Raw genomic sequence first — 24,641 nt, 5'->3', positions numbered from 1 at the left:
AGTGAGGAAGCGTTTGTGGTTGAGGGAAGATATCTCTAAGGTGGGAGCTTTTACTTGACATTTGAAGCTGTCAACTCATCTGTTGATTCAATGGCCACTGATCTCCTGCCTCAGCTTCACAGACGTGGTCTAGCATCAGCATGAACCCCATGTGTAAGCTGTCAAATTCAAAAGGTCAGTTTAAGACCATTGCTAAGTGGCTGTAAACAAGCCACTAATCATTTGAATTGGATCCCCTGCCGCTACATGTCAGGTCTGCTCAGCGCTGACAGACCCACCATTGGGGAAAGGCGTGTGCCGGTGGTTTCATAGTGGGTTCCAGACCCATTGGGAATAAAAACTTTCCCACCCAACCCACAACCGATTGTACCCAATGATCCCCCCCCTCCTCCTCCCCCCCCCCCCCGGAAAATCTCGACCATAATATCAGCAGCCTATTCACAGCTGAATATGATCCGATCTTTATTTGATGTCTACATATGTTGTTGACTAGCACTCCACCCTGGAGTAGAATCCTGGCTGATTCTTTTCACCACCTTCTGATAGAGTTAAGGTCAACTGCTCCCCTTGCTAAGAATAGCACCATCCAGGATTTGAACCGGGGATTCTTTAGTTTGTATGCTGTATTTTACCGATATATAAAACGGAAAAGAGTGACTAAAGTAAATGTTGCTCCCTTAGAAGATGAGAAGAGGGATTTAATAATGGGAAATGTGGAAATGGCTGAGACCTTAAACAATTATTTTGCTTCGGTCTTCACAGTGGAAGACACAAAAACCATGCCAAAAATTGCTGGTCACGGGAATGTGGGAAGGGAGGACCTTGAGACAATCACTATCACTAGGGGGGTAGTGCTGGACAGGCTAATAGATCTCAAGGTAGACAAGTCCCCTGGTCCTGATGAAATGCATCCCAGGGTATTAAAAGAGATGGCTGAAGTTATAGCAGATGCATTCGTTATAATCTACCAAAATTCTCTGGACTCTGGGGAGGTACCAGCGGATTGGAAAGCAACTAATGTAACGCCTCTGTTTAAAAAAGGGGGCAGACAAAAGGCAGGTAACTTTTGGCTGGTTAGTTTAACATCTGTAGTGGGGAAAATGCGTGAAGCTATCATTAAGGAAGAAATAGCGGGACATCTAGATAGGAATAGTGCAATCAAGCAGACGCACCATGGATTCATGAAGGGGAAATCATGTTTAACTAATTTACTGGAATTCTTTGAGGATATAACGAGCATGGTGGATAGAGGTGTACCGATGGATGTGGTGTATTTAGATTTCCAAAAGGCATTCGATAAGGTGCCACACAAAAGGTTACTGCAGAAGATAAAGGTACGCGGAGTCAGAGGAAATGGCATGGATCGAGAATTGGCTGGCTAACAGAAAGCAGAGAGTCGGGATAAATGGGTCTTTTTTGGGTTGGAAATCGGTGGTTAGTGGTGTGCCACAGGGATCGGTGCTGGGACCACAACTGTTTACAATACACATAGATGACCTGGAAGCGGGGACAGAGTGTCGTGTAACAAAATTTGCAGATGACACAAAGATTAGTGGGAAAGCGGGTTGTGTAGAGGACACAGAGAGGCTGCAAAGAGATTTAGATAGGTTAAGCGAATGGGCTAAGGTTTGGCAGATGGAATACAATGTCGGAAAATGTGAGTCATCCACCTTGGAAAAAAAAACAGTAAAAGGGAATATTATTTGAATGGGGAGAAATTACAACATGCTGCGGTGCAGAGGGACCTAGGGGTCCTTGTGCATGAATCCCAAAAAGTTAGTTTGCAGGTGCAGCAGGTAATCAGGAAGGCGAATAGAATGTTGGCCTTCATTGCAAGAGGGATGGAGTACAAAAGCAGGGAGGTCCTGCTGTACCTGTATAGGGTATTAGTGAGGCCGCACCTGGAGTACTGCGTGCAGTTTTGGTCACCTTACTTAAGGAAGGATATACTAGCTTTGGAGGGGGTATAGAGATGATTCACTCGGCTGATTCCGGAGATGAGAGAGTTACCTTATGATGATAGATTGAGCAGACTGGGTCTTTACTCGGAGTTCAGAACGATGAGGGGTGATCTTATAGAAACATTTAAAATAATGAAAGGAATAGACAAGATCGAGACAGAGAGGTTGTTTCCACTGGTCGGGAAGACTAGAACTAGGGGCCACAGCCTCAAAATATGGGGGAGGCAATTTAAAACCGAGTTGAGAAGGAATTTCTTCTCCCAGAGGGTTGTGAATCTGTGGAATTCTCTGCCCAAGGAAGCAGTTGAGGCTAGCTCATTGAATGTATTCAAATCACAGATAGATAGATTTTTAACCAATAAGGGAATTAAGGGTTACGGGGAGCGGACGGGTAAGTGGAGCTGAGTCCACGGCCAGATCAGCCATGATCTTGTTGAATGGCGGAGCAGGCTCGAGGGGCTAGATGGCCTACTCCTGTTCCTAATTCTTATTAGCATGGATCGAGAATTGGCTGGCTAACAGAAAGCAGAGAGTCGGGATAAATGGGTCATTTTCGGGTTGGAAATCGGTGGTTAGTGGTGTGCCACAGGGATCGGTGCTGGGACCACAACTGTTTACAATATACATAGATGACCTGGAAGCGGGGACAGAGTGTCGTGTAACAAAATTTGCAGATGACACAAAGATTAGTGGGCAAGCGGGTTGTGTAGAGGACACAGAGAGGCTGCAAAGAGATTTAGATAGGTTAAGCGAATGGGCTAAGGTTTGGCAGATGGAATACAATGTAGGAAAGTGTGAGGTCATTCACCTTGGGGAAAAAAAACAGTAAAAGGGAATATTATTTGAATGGGGAGAAATTACAACATGCTGCGGTGCAGAGGGACCTGGGGGTCCTTGTGCATGAAACCCAAAAAGTTAGTTTGCAGGTGCAGCAGGTAATCAGGAAGGTGAATGGAATGTTGGCCTTCATTGCGAGAGGGATGGAGTACAAAAGCAGGGAGGTCCTGCTGCACCTGTACAGGGTATTGGTGAGGCCGCACCTGGAGTACTGCGTGCAGTTTTGGTCACCTTACTTAAGGAAGGATATACTAGCTTTGGAGGGGGTACGGAGACGATTCACTAGGCTGATTCCGGAGATGAGGGGGTTACCTTATGATGATAGATTGAGTAGACTGGGTCTTTACTCGTTGGAGTGCAGAAGGATGAGGGGTGATCTTTTCGAAACATTTAAAATAATGAAAGGGATAGACAAAATAGAGGCAGAGAGGTTGTTTCCACTGGTTGGGGAGACTAGAACTAGGGGGCACAGCCTCAAAATACGGGGGAGCCAATTTAAAACCGAGTGGAGAAGGAATTGCTTCTCCCAGAGGGTTGTGAATCTGTGGAATTCTCTGCCCAAGGAAGCAGTTGAGGCTAGCTCATTGAATGTATTCAAATCACAGATAGATAGATTTTTAACCAATAAGGGAATTAAGGGTTATGGGGAGCGGGCGGGTAAGTGGAGCTGAGTCCATGGCCAGATCAGCCATGATGTTGTTGAATGGTGAAGCAGGCTTGAGGGGCTAGATGGCCTACTCCTGTTCCTAATTCTTATGTTCTTATGTTCTTATGTATTACTGCACTAGATGTTGCCTCTATCCAATAAGCCAGTCATAGAAATCTTTTTATTTACTAAAGATCTTGTTTATCTGGCACCTATTAATCTCCAGGCTTCAGTTATTTCAGATTGCTTGAAGTGAAGCAGTCTTTGATAGGTTTTGTGCACTATTGACTTTCATGCACTGTTTACTTTCAAAAGAACATAAGAACATAAGAAATAGGAGCAGGAGTAGGCCATTTGGCTCCTCGAGCCTGCTCCACCATTCAATAAGTTAATGGCTGATCTGATCCTGGCCTCAAATCCACTTCCCCGCCCGCTCCCCATAACCCTTGACTCCCTTATCATTCAAAAATCTGTCTATCTCCACCTTAAATATATTCAATGACCCAGCTTCCACAGCTCTCTGGGGTGGAGAATTCCAAAGATTCTCGACCCTCAGAGAGAAGAAATTCCTCTTTATTTCCGTTTTAAATGTGCGTCCCCTTATTCAACGGAAATATATCCAACTTCCATGGCAACAGTCTAACATGTATTCAGACACAGATTCCATTGCTTTATATTTAGATTGTTTTACTATAAATTTATAAAACTTGCAAGATCTCAAGTATTGAGATTGATCTGATGCCTGTTTGTTATTCACATAAATTGTGTTAAAAGATAATCAAGTTGGGGGAACAGTGTTGGATTCCTGTGTTGGGAGTCTCCATTTCAACTTTGCTTTGAACCCCATCATTCCCAAGCAAATGAAATTCTTCAGTTTTCAGCCTAATTCATAGTACTATTCAGGAGGAGCATGAACCAGGAGACCAATCTTGTCACATAATGCACACTTCCTGTGAGCACTGAACAGAGGAATTGCTGGTGTCCATGGAGTTGTTTGCACCCAAGAGAGCATCTAAGAGCCTCGTTTCTAGATGTCTATTACTCATCCCTAGACAATGCCTGGGCCGGTTAACTCCAATTATTTGTATCTCCTTTTGGGGAAGTACCTACCTCTGCTCAGCCCCACTCATAATGGAGCATCTCAGATTGCAAACTCAACAAGTGGAGAATCGTGGGTGTTAACCTTTGCTCTCCAAAGCTGCACATGACAATTACCTCAAGCTTAAACCTTCCATAAATCTCGGTTTATTCAGTTTTCTGCGGTTAAAAAATGGAAATAAAATACAATTACACTTGGACTCGGGAAGAAATTCAACTCACAGGTATATATTCTTCCAGTGTGAAATCAGTGTAAAACCTCTGAATTTTGTGATGCAAATCTGCCGTGCCATAATTATAACAGATTTACACCGGACACCATATTGGTTCAGGTGACTTTTAGTCATCCAGAGTGTCCGCCTGAAATGGGTGTTGGGCTCCTTAAATATGCAAATTGGGGTCGTGTACCAGTTCTCGGTCCCCGAGTGAAAAATTCAAGTACAAATGGGCGGCGCTTGCACCGTGCATGCTCTGCCCAGTTGTATCAAGCGCTGTGGCCTAACCAATGATCCTTAAAGGGACCGCCGGAGGCCACTCAAAAACTGGCCCACTTTTTATGCTGGCTCCCCTCCTGGTATCGGCCCAGTGTAGGAACCAGTTGATTTCCCAGCCCGTGAGCTACAGCGTGATGCCTATTTACCACCTGTAGCTTGCTGGTGCCATTTAAATGAGATCTGAAGCCAAATTTTAATTTGGGCTTGTGGCTGGTATGTGGCGCTGCAGAACAATCGCTCTGCCGATTTAAACCCATTGTGGGCACAAGTGGAATTTCTTGGCAAGATTCCAAAACACCCTGTATAAAACAGGGAGATTTTCCTTAATTATAAGTTTAAAGCTTCCAGATCTTGAGGATTATTTTGTGGAAAGCTTAGCAAATTATATTCATGAGCCTTGTCCTTAGATCTGCCACTTCCACTGAACTGTATATTTTAGTTTGCAATTCACAAGGAACTGTTCTGCTTATCAGGGTGATCAAGGCCATTAGACTGGTTAGACTATTTGGCAAGCTGCAATGTTGTCTGAAAATCATGTCGGATGACATCGGAGTGGCTGATACTGAATGCATCAATTCTTCAGCCATGAAACTCCATTAAAGGGGAGGATTCAGGATTACACAAACAATCTCCGTATGGTTCACGATTGCACCTATTGGCTGGAACTTAGTTGTGAGCCTGACTCGAGGACTATCTGAAACCATGAATGCCAACCATGGCTTTGAGAATGGAGGTTCCTGGTTTCCCAGACACCCTCCAGATCAAGGTGTGGTTCAAAGCATTTTGGGAAAAGTCTGAGATGGCTCTTGTGTCCATGTCCCAGAGGACTTTGTGATGGATGCTTTGGCACCACATATTAATGTAACTTCCTGGCACTGAGGTCATCAAAAAGCCTCCAACTTTGTCCTATTTCAACTTCAACTGGTGCCCTAGAAACAGCTCAAATGTCCCACATCATCTTATACTTCAATCTCTGACCTGGACTGTTCTACGCTTTCTTCAATGAACGTGGCTCTGAGCAGAAATTAAGTCTAGAAGTTTCGAATAAACTCCTGTTTCCACCAAAACAGGGGTTCTGAAATGGATAAAATATTGCTTGATAGCAAAACACAAACTGAAGTGTGAGGATGATGGCTTTACCTTTTTTGGAGATGAAAGTCTGCCTGATCTTCCCAGGCACACATCTGTCAAGTGACAGCCAGAACTCCTGAGGCCTACCAGCCAGACATTTGCCCATCATATCTCAAAAGATTATCATTTTTTGGGCTCCTAGTGGTTCAGCGAGTAAATTGACTATGTGGTGTAATACTGAGCAGAAACACCAAGAATGTCCCATGTTTGACCCCTGCCCTGTGCTGAGTTAGACAATTCAAACCAATGGGGATGTTAGAAGTAGTCTTACCATTCCCTGCACTAGCACAGGGGTAACATTTCAGCCAGGTTCCCCATCCTAATCGTTATCCAGTGACCAGCATGGAAGGTGTGGATGTTGGATAAAGTCCAGATCAGTCTCGTGGGCGATGCTCCTATGGTAAAAGAGCCCACTACAACCCATCGAGCCTGCTGATACCCACTGCCCAGGCTTACAGATGAAAAATGGCTACTTAGATGAGGTACTGGATGTACACCTTGCAGGGATTTCCAAACCTGTTGAAGTTTAACACGATATAGAAACACCAGGGAAATTCATTCTTCAGCTAGTAACTTGCAGCTTTACCTTGACTTTATCGCCGTTCAGCATCTCAAATTCTGATTCCTTCCCGACAGTAAATTTATTTGTTGTAGTGTGGCACGGATAAATCTGAGACCAAGTAAAGTCATTCCCGTTCTGGACAACTTTGGTGTAAAACTTTACATTTTTCCCACGCTCAATGGCTTCATTAGGCACACCTGCACAGTGAGCAATAAGTGTCATATTAATGCAAAGGCTTGGGGGCATCCCATGTTGAGGCAGTAATTCATTTTCATTTGACCTAAGCCAGTACTGATGGGCTTGGCATCATGGAGATAGTCTAAATCTTAGAATTTATCTTTAACAGCGTCTAACAGTCCTACAGAAGCTAGTGATATTGTTCAGAGCTAAAATTAGCATGTACAAAAAATTACTCACTCGTAGGTTGCTCACTCAGCTGCGGATGCTTCGTCAGAAGTCAGTCAGCTGTCAAGCAGCTGTTCCAGATGTGCAAAATTTAAAGAAACGAGACTTGCAACAAACCTAGATAGACAAGACATATTTTTTCCCCTCAGGTCTCTATTGTATAACCTTCTTTAAGGAGGTGCACACAAATGCCCCAATGTGACTGGCCACCCAATTTCCTCATGCTTCATTAGTCACAAAGGTATGAGCAATCCTCATGCCTAAGTAGGGTTACCAACTCTTCAGGAATGTCCTGGAGGCTCTAGGAATTAAGGATTCATCTCTTGGACACTGCTGTGAGCAAACCCAGTTTGCTGACGATACAAAGATGGGAGGAAAAGCAATGTGTGAGGAGGACACAAAAAATTTGCAAAAGGACATAGGCTAAGTGAGTGGGTAAAAATTTGGCAGATGGAATATAATGTTGGAAAGTGTGAGGTCATGTACTTTGGCAGAAAAAAAATCAAAGAGCAAGTTATTATTTAAATGGAGAAAGATTGCAAAGTGCTGCAGTACAGCGGGACCTGGGGGTACTTGTGCATGAAACACAAAAGGATAGTATGCAGGTACAGCAAGTGATTAGGAAGGCCAATGGTATCTTGGCCTTTATTGCAAAGGGGATGGAGTATAAAAGCAGGGAAGTCTTACTTCAGCTTTATAAGGTATTGGTGAGGTCACACCTGGAATACTGCGTGCAGTTTTGGTTTCCATATTTACGAAAGGATATACTTGCTTTGGAGGCAGTTCAGAGAAGGTTCACTAGGTTGATTCTGGGGATGAGGGGGTTGACTTATGAGGAAAGGTTGAATAGGTTGGGCCTCTACTCATTGGAATTCAGAAGAATGAGAGGTGATCTTATTGAAACGTATAAGATTATGAGGGGGCTTGACAAGGTGGATGCAGAGAGAATGTTTCCACTGATGGGGGAGACTAGAACTAGAGGGCATGATCTTAGAATAAGGGGCCGCCCATTTAAAACAGAGATGAGAAATTTCTTCTCTGAGGGTTGTAAATCTGTGGAATTCGCTGCCTCAGAGCTGTGGAAGCTGGGACATTGAATAAGTTTAAGACTGAAATAGACGACAAGGGGTTATGGGGAGCGGGCGGGGAAGTGGAGCTGAGCCCGTGATCAGATCGGCCATGATCTTATTAAATGGCGGAGCAGGCTCGAGGGGCCGTTTGGCCTACTCCTGCTCCTATTTCTTATGTTCTTATGTAAAAATCATAGGGGCATAAAAAAATTGTGTTTCTTTTATTTTCTTTGAACACTTGTTTATTAGTTATAAAAATATTGGAGATGGGGGAAAAAAGGCTGTTTGACTGGCGAGGCGGTTAGAGGTGGGAGGCCATTTAATGAACCTCGAGGTATTTTCCCAACCCTATACCGAGGTGCATAAAAAGGGATGACAATGGGCGATGGTTGAATAATTTTTTTTTTCACTGCTTTTAGAAATAACGATTAGCTATAATAGAGAACTATTTGCATATATATCAAGGTTTTCACTCATGTTATGGATAGTGTGATATGCGCTTCTCCTAAAAGCATTTCCTTGTTAGCAGTAGGAACAGTGCTAAATCCTAACACCATTCCACAGTCAAAGCAGGGAACAGAAACAGAGAATCAAAGCAGGAAAAGGAAAAGGGAGAAACACACAACAAAAACAGACAAAGCAATATTTTTTCCCTGGTCCCTCCAGTGCATGTACAGAGTGAGCTTACAAGGAGGTGCAAACAAATGGTCCAATATGACTGCATATTCCATTTCTCTGCAACCCTATTTCACAGTTCACAATTGTGGAGAAGGCCTCACACAACAAGGCATGTAGAGGGATTATGGTGGGTTTATGGGAGATTCAGAATTAAAGACTGAGGGTCCGATTTTCCTGTCCTCTCCAGCAGCCTCAGCAGCCTCTGATACTGGCAGCCAGAAATACAGATTAGAAGCTCCACTAATATTTCTTTCCCCTTTGCTGGCGCGAGGTCTTGCCGAAGTTTTGGCCTGCGCCAAAGTGCCTCCATGCCAAACTAATTCTGACACACCTGGTCTTGGAGGGCAGGCACAGTGCTTCTCAGGGGAATGTAGGAACAGAAATAGGCCATTCAGCCCTTTGAGCCTATTCTGCCGTTCAATGAGATCACGACTGATGTATCCCAACTCCATCTGCCTGCCTTGGGTCCATATCCCTTAATATCCTTGGCTAGCAAAAATCTATCGATCTCAGATTTAAAATTATTAATTGAACTAGCTTTTTGTGGGAGAGAGTTCTACAGATCTACCACCGTAGTAGACTAGGCCTATATTCTCTAGAGTTTAGAGGGATGAGAGGTGATCTCATTGAAACATACAAAATTCTTACAGGACTTGACAGATTAGATGCAGGGAGGATGTTTTCCCTGGCTGGGGAGTCTAGAACCAATGGTCACAGTCTCAGAATAAGGGGTCGGCCATTTAGGACTGAGATAAGGAGCGATGTCTTCACTCAGAGGCTGGTGAATCTTTGGAATTCTTTACTCCAGAGGGCTGTTGAGGCTCAGTCGTTGGATATATTCAAGACAAAGATCGATGCATTTTTGAATATTAATGGAATCAAGGGACTCCAGGGATATGGGAGAGTGCAGGAAAGTGGTGTTGAAGTAAAAGATCAGCCATGATCTTATTGAATGGCGGAACAGGCTTGAGGGGCCAAATGGCCTACTTCTGCTCCTAATTCTTATGTTCTTCTTTGCATGAAGAATGTTTCCTAACGTTTCTCTTGAATGGCCTTGCTCTGATTTTAAGTCCCTTTGTCCTAGACTTCCCAACCAGCAGAAAAAATTCTCTCTATCTACTCTATTCATTTCTTTTAAAACCCTAAAAACCTCAATCAAATCACCCCTCAATCTTCTATATTCCAGGGTGTACAAGCCTAATTTATATAATCTCTCATTTTTAATTTAACCCTTGGTGTTCTGGTAACATTCTGGTGAATCTGCGCTGCACTCCTTCCAAGGCCAGTATAATCTTTCTAAGGTGCGGTGCCCAGAACTGTACACAGTACTCCAGATGTGGTCTAACCAGGACTTTGTATAGCCGTAGCAAAGCTTCCTTCGGTTTATTTTCTAGCCCTCTAGTTATAAAGGCTAACATTCCATTAGCCTTTTGGATCTTTTTTTACTTGATTATTACATTTTATTGATCTGTGTACATGGACCTCTAAATCTCTTTGGACCTCCACTATTCCTAGCTTTTCACCATTTCAAAAATACTTGGAACTGTCTTTTTTTATTGCAAAATGGATGACCTCACACTTATCTGCACTGAAATCCACCTGCCACAGTTTTGGTAACTCACTTAATCTATCAATGTGTCTTTATAATTTTCTGCTCCTGAGTACAGTACTTACTATGCCAGCAATCTTTGGGTCATCAGCTTGGATATATGTGTCTCTATAAATGGGGAGGTAGAAAAATTAGCCTCAGGATCTAAAAGATAACTAGCTGCATGTGCACAAGGACAAGATAATAAATAGATCTGTACACATGTATTTTTAATAAAATAGATAATTAGAGGGGGGAAGCAGGGCAAGCAGAGATAGGGAGGGAAAGGAGAGAAATAAAGCAAGCAAACAATGGGGAGGATAGACAGAACAGGCAGCGAAAGGGGAAGAGAGATGGGGAAAACAGAAACCGGGAGGGAGAGGGAGCAAGCAAAGATGGGGAAAGAATGACGGGGCAAACAACAAATGTGGAGGGGAAAGACGAGGCAAAAATAACCGTGTTTGAAATGTTTTAAAAAATGATTATTTCTATAGTACAGGGTTAATATTACGAATAAAATTACTCGTGACATTTGAATACTTTTATTGCTATAACATCAGATTTGTTTCAGCATACAGTGTATGAGCTAAACATGTTTTTTTTAAACCAAGGCTGGCTGGCCTAGATCTGGCAGCACTCTGAGGATTAAAGTGCTCACTGTTGTTGCTTCAGCTTATCACAAGCCCCAGGAATATTTTGAGTCATTGCCTGAGTTGTTAGCTTTATATGAGCATGTTTTCGTACTGGGCCTAATTATTATACAGTTCATATTAAAGGGCACCGTCTCCATAGAACATGGCTTAAGGGGATCTAGAAAATGAAATTACAAATACAGAAGTTTCTAGCTGGACTAAACTATAATAAAACTGGTGATGATATGGTTTTATTATAGTTTATAAAAAAATGTATCTTTCCCAAATGATAGCTCCTCAAGGTCAAGTAAGTGGAACTGGTTCCTGAATTTTACGTTATGGTATGAGGTTGCTCTAATAGCAGTGCATTTGGAAAGCAGTGACAGGATCGGTCCAAGTCAGCATGGATATATGAAAGGGAAATCATGCTTGACAAATCTTCCAGAATTTTTTTGAGGATGTAACTAGTAGAGTGGATAAGGGAGAACCAGTGGATGTGGTGTATTTGGACTTTCAAAAGGCTTTTGACAAGGTCCCACACAAGAGATTGGTGTGCAAAATTAAGACACATGGTATCGGGGGTAATGTATCGACGTGGATAGAGAACTGGTTGGTAGATAGGAAGCAAAGAGTGGGAATAAACGGGTCCTTTTCAGAATGGCAGACAGTGATGAGTGGGGTGCTGCAGGGTTCAGTGCTATTTACAATATATATTAATGATTTAGACGAAGTAATTGAATGTAATATCTCCAAGTTTGCAGATGACACTAAGCTGGGTGGTGGTGTGAGCTGTGAGCAGGATGCTATGAGGCTGCAGGGGGTCTTGGACAGGTTAGATGAGTGGTCAAATGCATGGCAGATGCAGTATAATGTAGATAAATGTGAGGTTATCCACTTTGGTTGCAAAAACAGGAAGACAGGTTATTATCTGAATGGTGACAGATTAGTAAAAGGGGAAGTGCAACGAGACCTGGGTGTCATGGTACATCAGTCACTGAAGGTAGGCATGCAGGTACAGCAGGCAGTAAAGAAGGCAAATGGCATGTTGGCCTTCATAGCCAGGGGATTTGAGTATAGGACCAGGGAAGTCTTACTGCAGTTGTACAGGGCCTTGGTGAGATCACACCTTGAGTATTGTGTGCAGTTTTGATCTCCTAATCTGAGGAAGGACATTCTTGCTATTGAGGGAGTGCAGCGAAGGTTCACCAGACTGATTCTTGGGATGGCAGGACTAATATGAAGAAAGACTGGATTGACTAAGCTTATATTCACTGGAATTTAGAAGAATGAGAGGGGATCTCATAGAAACATATAAAATTCTGATGGATTGGACAGGTTAGATACAGGAAGAACGTTCCCGATGTTGGGGAAGTCCAGAACCAGGGGTCACAATCTAAGGATAAGGGGTCAGCCATTTAGGACCGAGATGAGAGAAACTTCTTCACTCAGAGAATTGTGAACCTGTGGAATTCTCTACTACAGAAAGTTGTTGATGCTAGTTCATTAGATATATTCAAAAGGGAGTTAGATGTGGCCCTTATGGCTAAAGGGATCAAGGGGTATGGAGAGAAAGTAGGAATGGGGTACTGAAGTTGCATGATCAGCCATGATCATATTGAATGGTGGTGCAGGCTCGAAGGGCCTATGTTTCTATGTTGTTCCTCGTGCGGCTTTTAAAACCCCAAGAAAGAATGCAAAAGGCAGGAGGCAACAGAGCAGAGTAGCACTGGGGTAAGTGTAAACCACAAGATGAAAAGAAGGGACAATATGTATGAATATAAAGGGGCTGCAGGAGGGGTCAAAACTAAAACTAAAAATCATGGTTTAAAAACTAGTATTAAAACACTCTACCTAAACGCACGCAGCATTTGAAACAAAGTAAATGAGTTGACGGCACAAATCATTACAAATGGGGATGATTTGGTGGCCATTACAGAAATGTGGTTGCAGGGTGGCCAAGACTGGGAATTAAACATACCGGGGTATCTGACAATTCGGAAAGATAGACAAGAAGGGAAAGGAGGTGGGGTAGCTCTGTTAATAAAGGATGATATCAGGGCAGTTGTGAGAGACGATATTGGCTCTAATGAACAAAATGTTAAATCATTTGGGCGTAGTTTATAGGCCCCCAAATAATAACTTCACGGTGGGGCGGACAATAATCAAGGGAATAATGAAGGCATGTTAAAAAGGAACGGCAGTAATCATGGGGGATTTTAAACTACATATCGATTGGTCAAATCAAATCGCACAGGGTAGCCTTGAGGATGAATTCATAGAATGCATATGGGATTGTTTCTTAGAACAGTATGTTGCAGAACCTACAAGGGAGCAAGCTATCTTAGATCTGGTCCTGTGTAATGAGACAGGAATAATAAATGATCTCCGAGTAAAAGATCCTCTCGGAATGAGTGATCACAGTATGGTTGAATTTGTAATACAGATTGAGGGTGAGGAAGTAGTGTCTCAAACGAGGGTACTATGCTTAAACAAAGGGGACTACAGTGGGATGAGGGCAGAGTTGGCTAAAGTAGACTGGGAACACACAGACTAAACGGTGACACAATTGAGGAACAGTGGAGGACTTTTAAGGAGCTCTTTCATAGTGCTCAACAAAAATATATTCCAGAGAAAAAGAAGGGTGGTAAGAGAAGGGATAACCAGCCGTGGATAACCAAGGAAATAAAGGAGAGTATCAAATTAAAAACCAATGCGTATAAGGTGGCCAAGGTTAGTGGGAAACTCGAAGATTGGGAAAATTTTAAACGACAGCAAAGAATGACTAAGAAAGCAATAAAGAAAGGAAAGATGGATTACGAAAGTAAACTTGCGCAAAACATAAAAACAGATAATAAAAGCTTTTACCGATATATAAAACGGAAAAGAGTGACTAAAGTAAATGTTGCTCCCTTAGAAGATGAGAAGGGGGATTTAATAATGGGAAATGTGGAAATGGCTGAGACCTTAAACAATTATTTTGCTTCGGTCTTCACAGTGGAAGACACAAAAACCATGCCAAAAATTGCCTGTCACAGGAATGTGGGAGGGGAGGACCTTGAGATAATCACTATCACTAGTGGGGTAGTGCTGGACAGGCTAATGGATCTCAAGGTAGACAAGTCCCCTGGTCTTGATGAAATGCATCCCAGGGTATTAAAAGAGATGGCTGAAGTTATAGCAGATGCATTCGTTATAATCTACCAAAATTCTCTGGACTCTGGGGAGGTACCATCGGATTGGAAAGCAGCTAATGTAACGCCTCTGTTTAAAAAAGGGGGCAGACAAAAGGCAGGTAACTATAGGCTGGTTAGTTTAACATCTGTAGTGGGGAAAATGCTTGAAGCTATCATTAAGGAAGAAATAGCGGGACATCTAGATAGGAATAGTGCAATCAAGCAGACGCAACATGGATTCATGAAGGGGAAATCATGTTTAACTAATTTACTGGAATTCTTTGAGGATATAACGAGCATGGTGGATAGAGGTGTACCGATGGATGTGGTGTATTTAGATTTCCAAAAGGCATTCGATAAGGTGCCACACAAAAGGTTACTGCAGAAGATAAAGGTACGTGGAGTCAGAGGAAATGTATTAGCATGGATCGAGAATTGGCTGGCTAACAGAAAGCAGAGAGTCGGGATAAATGGGTCCTTTTCGTGTTGGAAATCGGTGGTTAGTGGTGTGCCACAGGGATCGGTGCTGGGACCACAACTGTTTACAATATACATAGATGACCTGGAAGAGGAGACAGAGTGTAGTGTAACAAAATTTGCAGATGACACAAAGATTAGTGGGAAAGCGGGTTGTGTAGAGGACACAGAGAGGCTGCAAAGAGATTTAGATAGGTTAAGCGAATGGGCTAAGGTTTGGCAGATGGAATACAATGTCGGAAAATGTGAAGTCATCCACCTTGGGAAAAAAAAACAGTAAAAGGGAATATTATTTGAATGGGGAGAAATTACAACATGCTGCGGTGCAGAGGGACCTGGGGGTCCTTGTGCATGAATCCCAAAAAGTAAGTTTGCAGGTGCAGCAGGTAATCAGGAAGGCGAATGAAATGTTGGCCTTCATTACGAGAGGGATGGAGTACAAAAGCAGGGAGGTTCTGCTGCAACTGTACAGGGGTATTGGCGAGGCCGCACCTGGAGTACTGCGTGCAGTTTTGGTCACCTTACTTAAGGAAGGATATACTAGTTTTGGAGGGGGTACAGAGACGATTCACTAGGCTGATTCCGGAGATGAGGGGGTTACCTTATGATGATAGATTGAGTAGACTGGGTCTTTACTCGTTGGAGTTCAGAAGAATGAGGGGTGATCTTACAGAAATATTTAAAATAATGAAAGGGATAGACAAGATAGAGGCAGAGAGGTTGTTTCCACTGGTTGGGGAGACTAGAACTAGGGGGCACAGCCTCAAAATATGGGGAGCCAATTTAAAACCGAGTTGAGAAGGAATTTCTTCTCCCAGAGGGTTGTGAATCTGTGGAATTCTCTGCCCAAGGAAGCAGTTGAGGCTAGCTCATTGAATGTATTCAAATCACAGATAGATAGTTTTTTAACCAATAAGGGAATTAAGGGTTACGGGGAGCGGGCGGGTAAGTGGAGCTGAGTCCACATGATCTTGTTGAATGGCGAAGCAGGCTCGAGGGGCTAGATGGCCTACTCCTGTTCCTAATTCTTATGTTCTTATGTTCTTATGTTAATTGTTGAGAAGGTAAAACAATACAAAACAGAGAGCTTTCTTGACTAAAGCAATAAGGTTTTTTTTCTCTCTGAGAGTGCATTAAATCCCTTTATCTTCTCCTGTTTCCCTGTGTATAAACTGTGGGACACAACTTAAAACGAGGGAAGGTCATTGAATTAAGGCATTTAACCGAGCGTGAAAAACACTATTCATATTTCTGAAGAGGGGTTTGAGGTATATGATGAAAAGGCAGTGAAGTAAGATTGAGAGCAATCAAAAAGGGACAGGCTTTTTTGGGCCAAATGGTCTTCCCATGTTCCTAAATTCCCCATGTTCCTAAAGTTTGGCAAGCTTTTTTGTTAGGTTCACTAGGTTGATTCCTGAAATGAAGGGGTTGACTTATGAAGAAAGGTTGGGCAGGTTGGGCCTGTACTCATTGGAGTTTAGAATAATGAGAGATGATCTTATTGAAACATGTAAGATAATGAGGGAGCTTGTCAGGGTAGACCAAGAGAGGATGTTTCCACTTGTAGGGGAATCTAGAATTAGGGGGCATAGTTTCAGAATAAGGGGTCACCCATTTAAAACTGAGATGAGGAGGAATTTCTTCTCTGAGGATTGTAAATCTATGGAAATCTCTGCCCCAGAGAGCTGTGGAGGCTGAGTCATTGAATTTATTTAAGGTGGAGATAGACAGATTTTTGCGTGATAAGGGAGTAAAGGGTTATGGGGAGTGGGCAGGGAAGTGGAGCTGAGCCCATCGAGGGCCAAATGGCCTACTCATGCTCCTATTTCTTATGTTCTTATGTTATTTGGAAAAAAACACAACAATAAAAGGTCTGTAATGCTGGTCACAATGATTTTGCTAAAGTAATACAAAGATGGGAAAAAATGTTCTTGCTGCTGTATAAAGTCACCCTGTCTCCTTTTTGAACACATTAATGTTATTGCTACATATAGTAACAGCGGAAATTCTCCCCTCAATATTTGGACAACAACTACGTTATTTTAGGGTTCCTGTTTTTGTTTACTTTTGTGAAAAAGTATAGAATCATAGATTAATAGAGCATATTAATCAGTTCCTATGGAGTGGAGGGTAGCCAATGTAACCCCACTTTTTAAAAAAGGAGGGAGAGAGAAAACAGGGAATTATAGACCGGTCAGCCTGACCTCAGTAGTGGGTAAAATGATGGAATCAATTATTAAGGATGTCATAGCAGTGCATCTGGAAAATGGTGACATGATAGGTCCAAGTCAGCATGGATTTGTGAAAGGGAAATCATGCTTGACAAATCTTCTGGAATTTTTTGAGGATGTTTCCAGTAAAGTGGACAAAGGAGAACCAGTTGATGTGGTATATTTGGACTTTCAGAAGGCTTTCGACAAGGTCCCACACAAGAGATTAATGTGCAAAGTTAAAGCACATGGGATTGGGGGTAGTGTGCTGACGTGGATTGAGAACTGGTTGTCAGACAGGAAGCAAAGAGTAGGAGTAAACGGGTACTTTTCAGAATGGCAGGCAGTGACTAGTGGGGTGCCGCAAGGTTCTGTGCTGGGGCCCCAGCTGTTTACATTGTACATTAATGATTTAGACGAGGGGATTAAATGCAGTATCTCCAAATTTGCGGATGACACTAAGTTGGGTGGCAGTGTGAGCTGCGAGGAGGATGCTATTAGGCTGCAGAGTGACTTGGATAGGTTAGGTGAGTGGGCAAATGCATGGCAGATGAAGTATAATGTGGATAAATGTGAGGTTATCCACTTTGGTGGTAAAAACAGAGAGACAGACTATTATCTGAATGGTGACAGATTAGGAAAAGGGAAGGTGCAACGAGACCTGGGTGTCATGGTACATCAGTCATTGAAGGTTAGCATGCAGGTACAGCAGGCGGTTAAGAAAGCAAATGGCATGTTGGCCTTCATAGCGAGGGGATTTGAATACAGGGGCAGGGAGGTGTTGCTACAGTTGTACAGGGCCTTGGTGAGGCCACACCTGGAGTATTGTGTACAGTTTTGGTCTCCTAACTTGAGGAAGGACATTCTTGCTATTGAGGGAGTGCAGCGAAGATTCACCAGACTGATTCCCGGGATGGCGGGACTGACCTATCAAGAAAGACTGGATCAACTGGGCTTGTATTTACTGGAGTTCAGAAGAATGAGAGGGGACCTCGTAGAAACGTTTAAAATTCTGACGGGTTTAGACAGGTTAGATGCAGGAAGAATGTTCCCAATGTTGGGGAAGTCCAGAACCAGGGGTCACAGTCTGAGGATAAGGGGTAAGCCATTTAGGACCGAGATGAGGAAAAACTTCTTCACCCAGAGAGTGGTGAACCTATGGAATTCTCTACCACAAAGTAGTTGAGGCCAATTCACTAAATATATTCAAAAGGGAGTTAGATGAAGTCCTTACTACTCGGGGGATCAAGGGTTATGGCGAGAAAGCAGGAAGGGGGTACTGAAGTTTCATGTTCAGTCATGAACTCATTGAATGGCGGTGCAGGCTAGAAGGGCTGAATGGCCTGCTCCTGCACCTATTTTCTATGTTTCTATGTTTCTATAAAAGGAGGGCAATAGGCCTATCATGTCTGTGCCGGTTCTTTGAAAGAACTATCCACTTAGTCCCACACCCCAGCTCTTGGCCCATATACTGAAGTTAAAAGTGGCATTTGCCCCCCATGACCAGATTTATTAACCAGTGATATCTAAAAGAACTCTGGATGAATCCTTTTTTTCCTCACTGAATTTTTTCCTCCTCCTCTGCTGAAGAAGTGGAGATATTGACAGTTCTATGGTTGCATTCTGCTATTTTGTCCAAGTAGCCATTATTCATGTGTCAGTAAATGTTGCTAATTCATCTTGGGGCATCCTAGCCATGCCTGATACAATATCCATATACATTCACTTTGAGCAGGGTCACTGACAGCTATTAGGACTGAAAGCCTTGGCCAAAATTGACCCTCCTTAAGTTGGGGCTGCAGGCCAATTGTAACAACCGCAACACCACTCTGTCAGAGATCAGTTAAGTCAGCACAGACTGGGGATCAAACTAAAACCTTTCTGGTTTGTATGGGTCAGATACTCACTGTGTAATGTATGTACATAAGATCTGCCCTAGGGTCATAGGTACACTCATGCTGGGCCCGATATATAACCTGAACTTCACCTTTGTATCTTCACTTCTGGAAGCCATTAAAGACTGACCAGGTTACACCCATTCACTGCTTCACAGTACGGAGTTCATTGTATCATTTCATACACCACAACTGGCGACAAGGCAAATACGAACCCACGCAAAAAAGTATGGCGAGCACAGCACGATCGAGTACGGTTGGAATTCTCGAGAGATTCAATGAGGGAGAGGATTGAAGAGATTTCACGGATTATCTTGACCAGTATTTCATGGCAAGTGACCTAAACAAAGACAAGGATGCAGAGAAGCGCAGGGCAGTTCTTCTCACCGTCTGTGGCCCCACGATCTATGCACTCATCAAGAATCTGCTCTCACCCACTCTTCCTACAGAAAAGGATTACAAAGAACTGTGTGCTCTAGTTTGGGAACACCTTAAACCCATGGAAGGAATCCTCATATCCAGATATCACTTCTATATGCATGTTCGTCCAGAAGGCCAGGACGTAGCGGCATTTGTTGCTGATCTGAGACATCTTGCAGGGCCTTGCAAATTTGGGCCTGCGTGGGAAGACATGTTGCATGACTTTTTCGTGATCGGGGTCAACCACGAGGCGATCTTAAGTAAGCTGCTGGCTGCGGAGATGCCGGACCTCAGCCAGGTCATCACCATCGCCCAGGCTTGCATGTCCGCGCAGAAAAGCACGAAGCAGATAGCGCGACAAGTATTGTGTACAAAATTGTATCGACGCCCGGCAGAGCTACACATGGCAGGGCCAACTTGACTGTGTCTGCAAGACCGGGAGCTGCTCAAAGCCAGCCATCGGGCACAAATCCGAGCTCAAATGTGTTGGCGTTGCGGGGGCAATCACCAACCCCATCAGTGCCGCTTCAGGCATGTAGAGGGTGTGCGAAGACAGGGCATCTTAAGTGGACGTGTCCGCAGCGGAGCAAGCGAGTTGTGACACACCACGTGGATGATGATCAATTCAGCGTGGACTTGGCGATGCAGCCTGAGGCATTTGAGAGCTCCGAGGAGGAAGTGTATAACGTACGTGCGTTCCTAACAAAGAGCCAACTGATAATGACGGAGGTAAAATTAAACGGCATGCCGGTATCCCATAGAATTAGATACGGGTGCGAGTCAATCGATAATGAGCCAGAGGACTTTCGAAAAGCTGTGGGAGACCAGGGCAGAGAGACCCAAGCTGAGTCCGATAAATGCAAAGTTGCGTACCCACACCAAAGAGCTCGTACCAGTGATCGGTAGTGCAGCAGTAAGAGTGTCGTACGAGGGAGCGGTTCATGATCTACCATTATGGATTATCCCGGGCAACAGCCCATCGTTATTCGGCAGGAGTTGGCTCGAGAAAATAAAATGGAAATGGTAAGATATCAAAGCTTTGTCATCAGCGGATGATGATTTGTGTGCTCAAATGCTGAGTAAATTTTCCTCACTATTTGAACTGGGAATTGGCAACTTCAAGGGAGCCAAGGTGCAGATTCACCTAGGCTCAGACGCAAGGCCCATCCATCACAAAGCCAGGGTGGTCCGCACGCGATGAGAGAAAAGGTCAAGCTCGAATTGGACAGGCTACAATGCGAGGGAGTCATCTCACCGGTCGAATTTAATGAGTGGGCCAGCCCTATTGTTCCGGTGATAAAGAGCGACGGTGCGGTCAGGATTTGTGGCGACTACAAGGTCACGATCAACCGAGTTTCGAAACAAGATCAGTACCTGCTACCGAAAGCTGATGACCTGTTTGCAACACTAGCCGGGGGAAAATCGTTCACCAAATTGGATCTAATGTCGGCCTACATGACACAAGAACTGGTTGAATCATCAAAGAAACTTACGTGCATCAACACGCACAAAGGACTGTTTATATACAACAGGTGCCCTTTTGGCATTCGTTCGGCGGCAGCCATATTTCAGAGAAACATGGAGAGCCTATTGAAATCAGTCCCAGTTTGTCCAAGATGACATCCTAGTCACAGGCTGTGACACCGCCGAGCACCTGCACAATCTGGAAGAGGTTCTGTGTCGTCTGGACAAACTGGGACTCACGCTGAAACGTTCGAAGTGCATTTTCATGGCACCAGAGGTCAAATTCCTTGGATGAAAGATTGCTGCAGACGGAATCAGGCCTACAGACACACAAACACAGGTTATCAAAAATGCGCCCAGGCCCCAGAATGTGACGGAGCTGCGTTCGTTCCTGGGTCTTCTCAACTACTTTGGTAACTTCTTACCCAAATTGAGCACAGTATTAGAGCCTTTGCACAAGCTGCTCAGGAAAGGAGACGACTAGGTGTGGGGTGAACTTCAAGACAGAGTCTTTGAGAAGGCTAGAAATCTGTTGTGTTCCCACAAGCTGCTGGTACTGTATGACCCATGCAAGCATCTAGTTTTGACCTATGAGGCGTCGTCCTATGTGTCAGCTGCGTACTGCAGCAAGCCAATGAGCCAGGCAAACTATAACTAGTTGCATACGCATCTCGAAGCCTGTCTAAGGTAGAAAGAGCCTACGGCATGGTAGAGAAAGAGGCTTTAACATGTTTATATGGGGTAAAAAAAATGCGCCAGTACCTGTTTGGTTTCCAGCTCGAAGCGAAGCCCAATCACAAGCCGCTTATATCGTTGTTCTCGGAACATAAGGTATCAATACAAACGCATCGTCCCACAACCAGAGGTGGGCGCTGACATTATCTACCTATGATGTCATTCGCCATAGACCAGGCACCGACAACTGTGCTGATGCATTGAGCCGGTTACCGTTGCCCACACCAGAGGTGGAAACGCCAATGCCCGCAGAGCTATTCATGGTCATGGATGCCTTTGAGAGTGAAGGGTCGCCTGTCACTGCTCAACAAGTTAAGACCTGGCCCAGTCAGGATCCAACCCTATTGGTTGTAAAACATTGCTTTCTTAACGGGGACTGGTCGACCATCCCCAAGGAAATGGGTGATGAAACCAAACCGTACAGCCGTCGCAAAGATGAGCTTTCCATCCAGTCTGACTGTTTACTGTAGGGTAATCGTGTTGTAATGTCCAAGAAAGGCAGGGGGAGATTTGTACGGGAGTTACATAGTACGCATCCCGGTATTGTCATGACAAAGGCTATTGCCAGGTCCCATGTTTGGTGGCCTGGCATTGACTCGTACTTAGAGTCATGCAGTTAAACAATTCCCCAAAGGAAGCTCCGCTCAGTCTGTGGTCATGGCCACCCAAACCGTGGTCTAGAATCCACATCGACTTGCGGGCCCCTTCCTCGGTAAAATATTTTTTGTGGTGGTGGATGCATACTCCAAATGGATAGAATGTGTGATCATGTCATCCAGCACTTCCACTGCCACCAATGAGAACCTGGGAGCCATGTTTGCCACATATGGTCTGCCAGATATAGTTGTCAATGACAATGGACTGTGTTTTAAGAGTTAATGAAATGCAACGGCATAAAACACGTGAGGTCAGCCCCGTTTAAACTCGCATCCAATGGTCAAGCGGAGCAGGCAGTTCAAACCATCAAGAAGAGCCTGAAACGCGTAACTCACAGTTCCTTGCAGACACACCTGTCACGCATACTGCTCAGTTACAGGGCAAGGCCACACATGTTCACCGGGGTCCCGCCTGCAGAACTATTGATGAAGAGAGGCCTCAAAACCAGGGTCTCTCTAGTCCATCCTGACTTTAACGATCATATTGAAACCCGACGTCAACACCAGCAGTGGGATCACGACCACGCCGCAGTGTCACGTGACATATCTGTAAATGACCCAGTGTATGTACTTAGCCATGGTCAAGGGCCCAAGTAGCTCCCGGGCAATGTTACGGATAAGGAGGGTAACCGGGTATATATGGTTAAGCTCAAGAATGGGCAGATGTGCAGGAAACACATTGATCAAATCAAACTAAGATACACTGATGAACCGCAACAGTTGGAAGAAGACACCGCGAGCTTAGACGACCAACCAATGCACGTCTAGCCATCAGAAGAATCCACTGTGGTCAACGCCTATCCCCAAGTCGTGAGATACTTGGAAAGCACTGGGATTGTACTGAGACCGTCAACCAGGGAACGAAGGGCTCCGGATCGTCTGAACTTATAATATGGACTTGTGCCAAGAACTTGGGGGGAGGGGGGGGGGAAATGATGTAATGTACGTACATAAGGTCTGCCCACCACCAGGTGGCACTACTGTCGGAGGTCCTAGGGTCATAGGTACACTCATGCTGGGCCCGGTATAAAAACTGAACTTCACCTTTGTATCTTCACTTCTGGAAGCTATTAAGACTGACCAGGTTACACTTAGTCACTGGCTCACAGTACGAGTTCATTGTATCATTTCATACACCACACACTGGATACAGTAACATCAGGATGGCTCAATGGGGAAAAAATATTTGAGATTATTAATTTAATTTTTTTTTACTCACATCTAATTTTTAAGTAAAATCAGCACATACAGGAATTTTGAACTCATGTTGTGCCTCTGTAAAGCCACTTGGGGAAAAATTGAATATATGCGGATTTGAGGTGCTTAAATCGCCTAGTCGCTAATTTTAGAGCTTTTTAGAGCTGGCGATAGCAAAATTGATTGGAGTGGAGTGAAGCGTAAACGGAAGCGTTTCACATTTCTCTTAGGGTGCTAAGCTGGCAGCACTATGAAGTTCTGGTGCTAAAAAAACGGCATCATAGGGCTTTAAGAGAAGGTTCGCTGCAAAACATAAAAACTTAAAATAAATTACAAATCAACTCATTTAAACATCAGAAATGCCAAATAAAGTAATATCATTACAAATAAAATGAAGTGCAGTCTCCAAAACTTACCTGGTTCACTAATCCCTTTCATTAGTGTTCCAGGACAGCTCTGCACCCCAGCTTTCTCTGGCGAGATTAGCAGGTGAAAGCATTCAAATTGACTTCCGGGTGGTACCGGGGCATTGCAGACTGACACAATATTCCCTGGAGCTAAGTATTAGCGCTGATGCCAAAACCCCAATTAAGTTGTGAGCGGTGCTAATATTGCCGCGCGCGGGGTGCTAATCCTTCAGCACCCCTCATGGGTGGCACGAAGCTATTCAATTTATTGCCCAACAACTGTACCAGTTCATGTAGTGGTATCCCATTAAATTTGCTTTCCTAAGTTTTGTCAGCAAAAAAGACAGAGAATCCTTTATTAAAACTGATTTACATGTGAGTCAAATGATGGTGTTACCGCAAAACAATCCCTTACCTAAAGCTTTCATAAACTCTTCATAATTCTCCTCACTCTCAAAATCATACTTGCCAGCGAAACTCATTTTCCTGCAAAAGTGGAATCAAAAATTTAGTAAGTGCAGTGACAATGAAGGCAGCAGGAACAGTACGATACATTCAGTGTCTATATATTCCATCTGTACCCTGTGATAAATCATTAGCTAGACAGTCAACTAAATTTTAACCATAAATCGTATCAATGCTAGCTATTCAACTGTTTTATCAAGATGTGGTGTGTGGGACTCAGGCCAATAAAAGCTCTTATCACTCTTAGTACTGAGAATCTCAGGAGCTAAGTAGTTGCTATCAGGATGGAGCCCACCAAGAATACAAGGGTAAGGAGTCCTGAACTGTGGGAGATGACAGGGACTGTAGTAACCTGGTCAAAATCAGAAGAGAATGAAAATTGATTTGCATGCAGCAAACTGCAATTCTTTGAAACATTGCATGTGGGAATATAAGCAACT

The 24,641-nt window shown here is 43.8% G+C and overlaps 1 protein-coding gene across 1 annotated transcript in view; it reads right to left on the bottom strand.

Annotated features, from left to right (window-relative positions):
• The window catches only part of LOC139262107 (gastrotropin-like), a 57,559-nt gene that overhangs the window by 5,139 nt on the left and 27,779 nt on the right, over positions 1-24,641 (bottom strand). Inside the window, exons 2-3 of the mRNA XM_070877252.1 lie at positions 24,152-24,222; positions 6,754-6,926 (exon numbers count right to left, since the gene is read on the bottom strand). Coding sequence (XP_070733353.1) covers positions 6,754-6,926; positions 24,152-24,218 — 240 coding nt within the window. The 5' untranslated portion in view covers positions 24,219-24,222. The remainder of the gene's footprint in view (positions 1-6,753; positions 6,927-24,151; positions 24,223-24,641) is intronic.

The sequence above is a fragment of the Pristiophorus japonicus genome, chromosome 4 (genome assembly GCF_044704955.1).
Source record: "Pristiophorus japonicus isolate sPriJap1 chromosome 4, sPriJap1.hap1, whole genome shotgun sequence".
Taxonomy (NCBI): domain Eukaryota; kingdom Metazoa; phylum Chordata; class Chondrichthyes; family Pristiophoridae; genus Pristiophorus; species Pristiophorus japonicus.
Note: the sequence above shows the minus strand (reverse complement) of the source record. Positions and strands in the feature narration are given on the sequence as shown.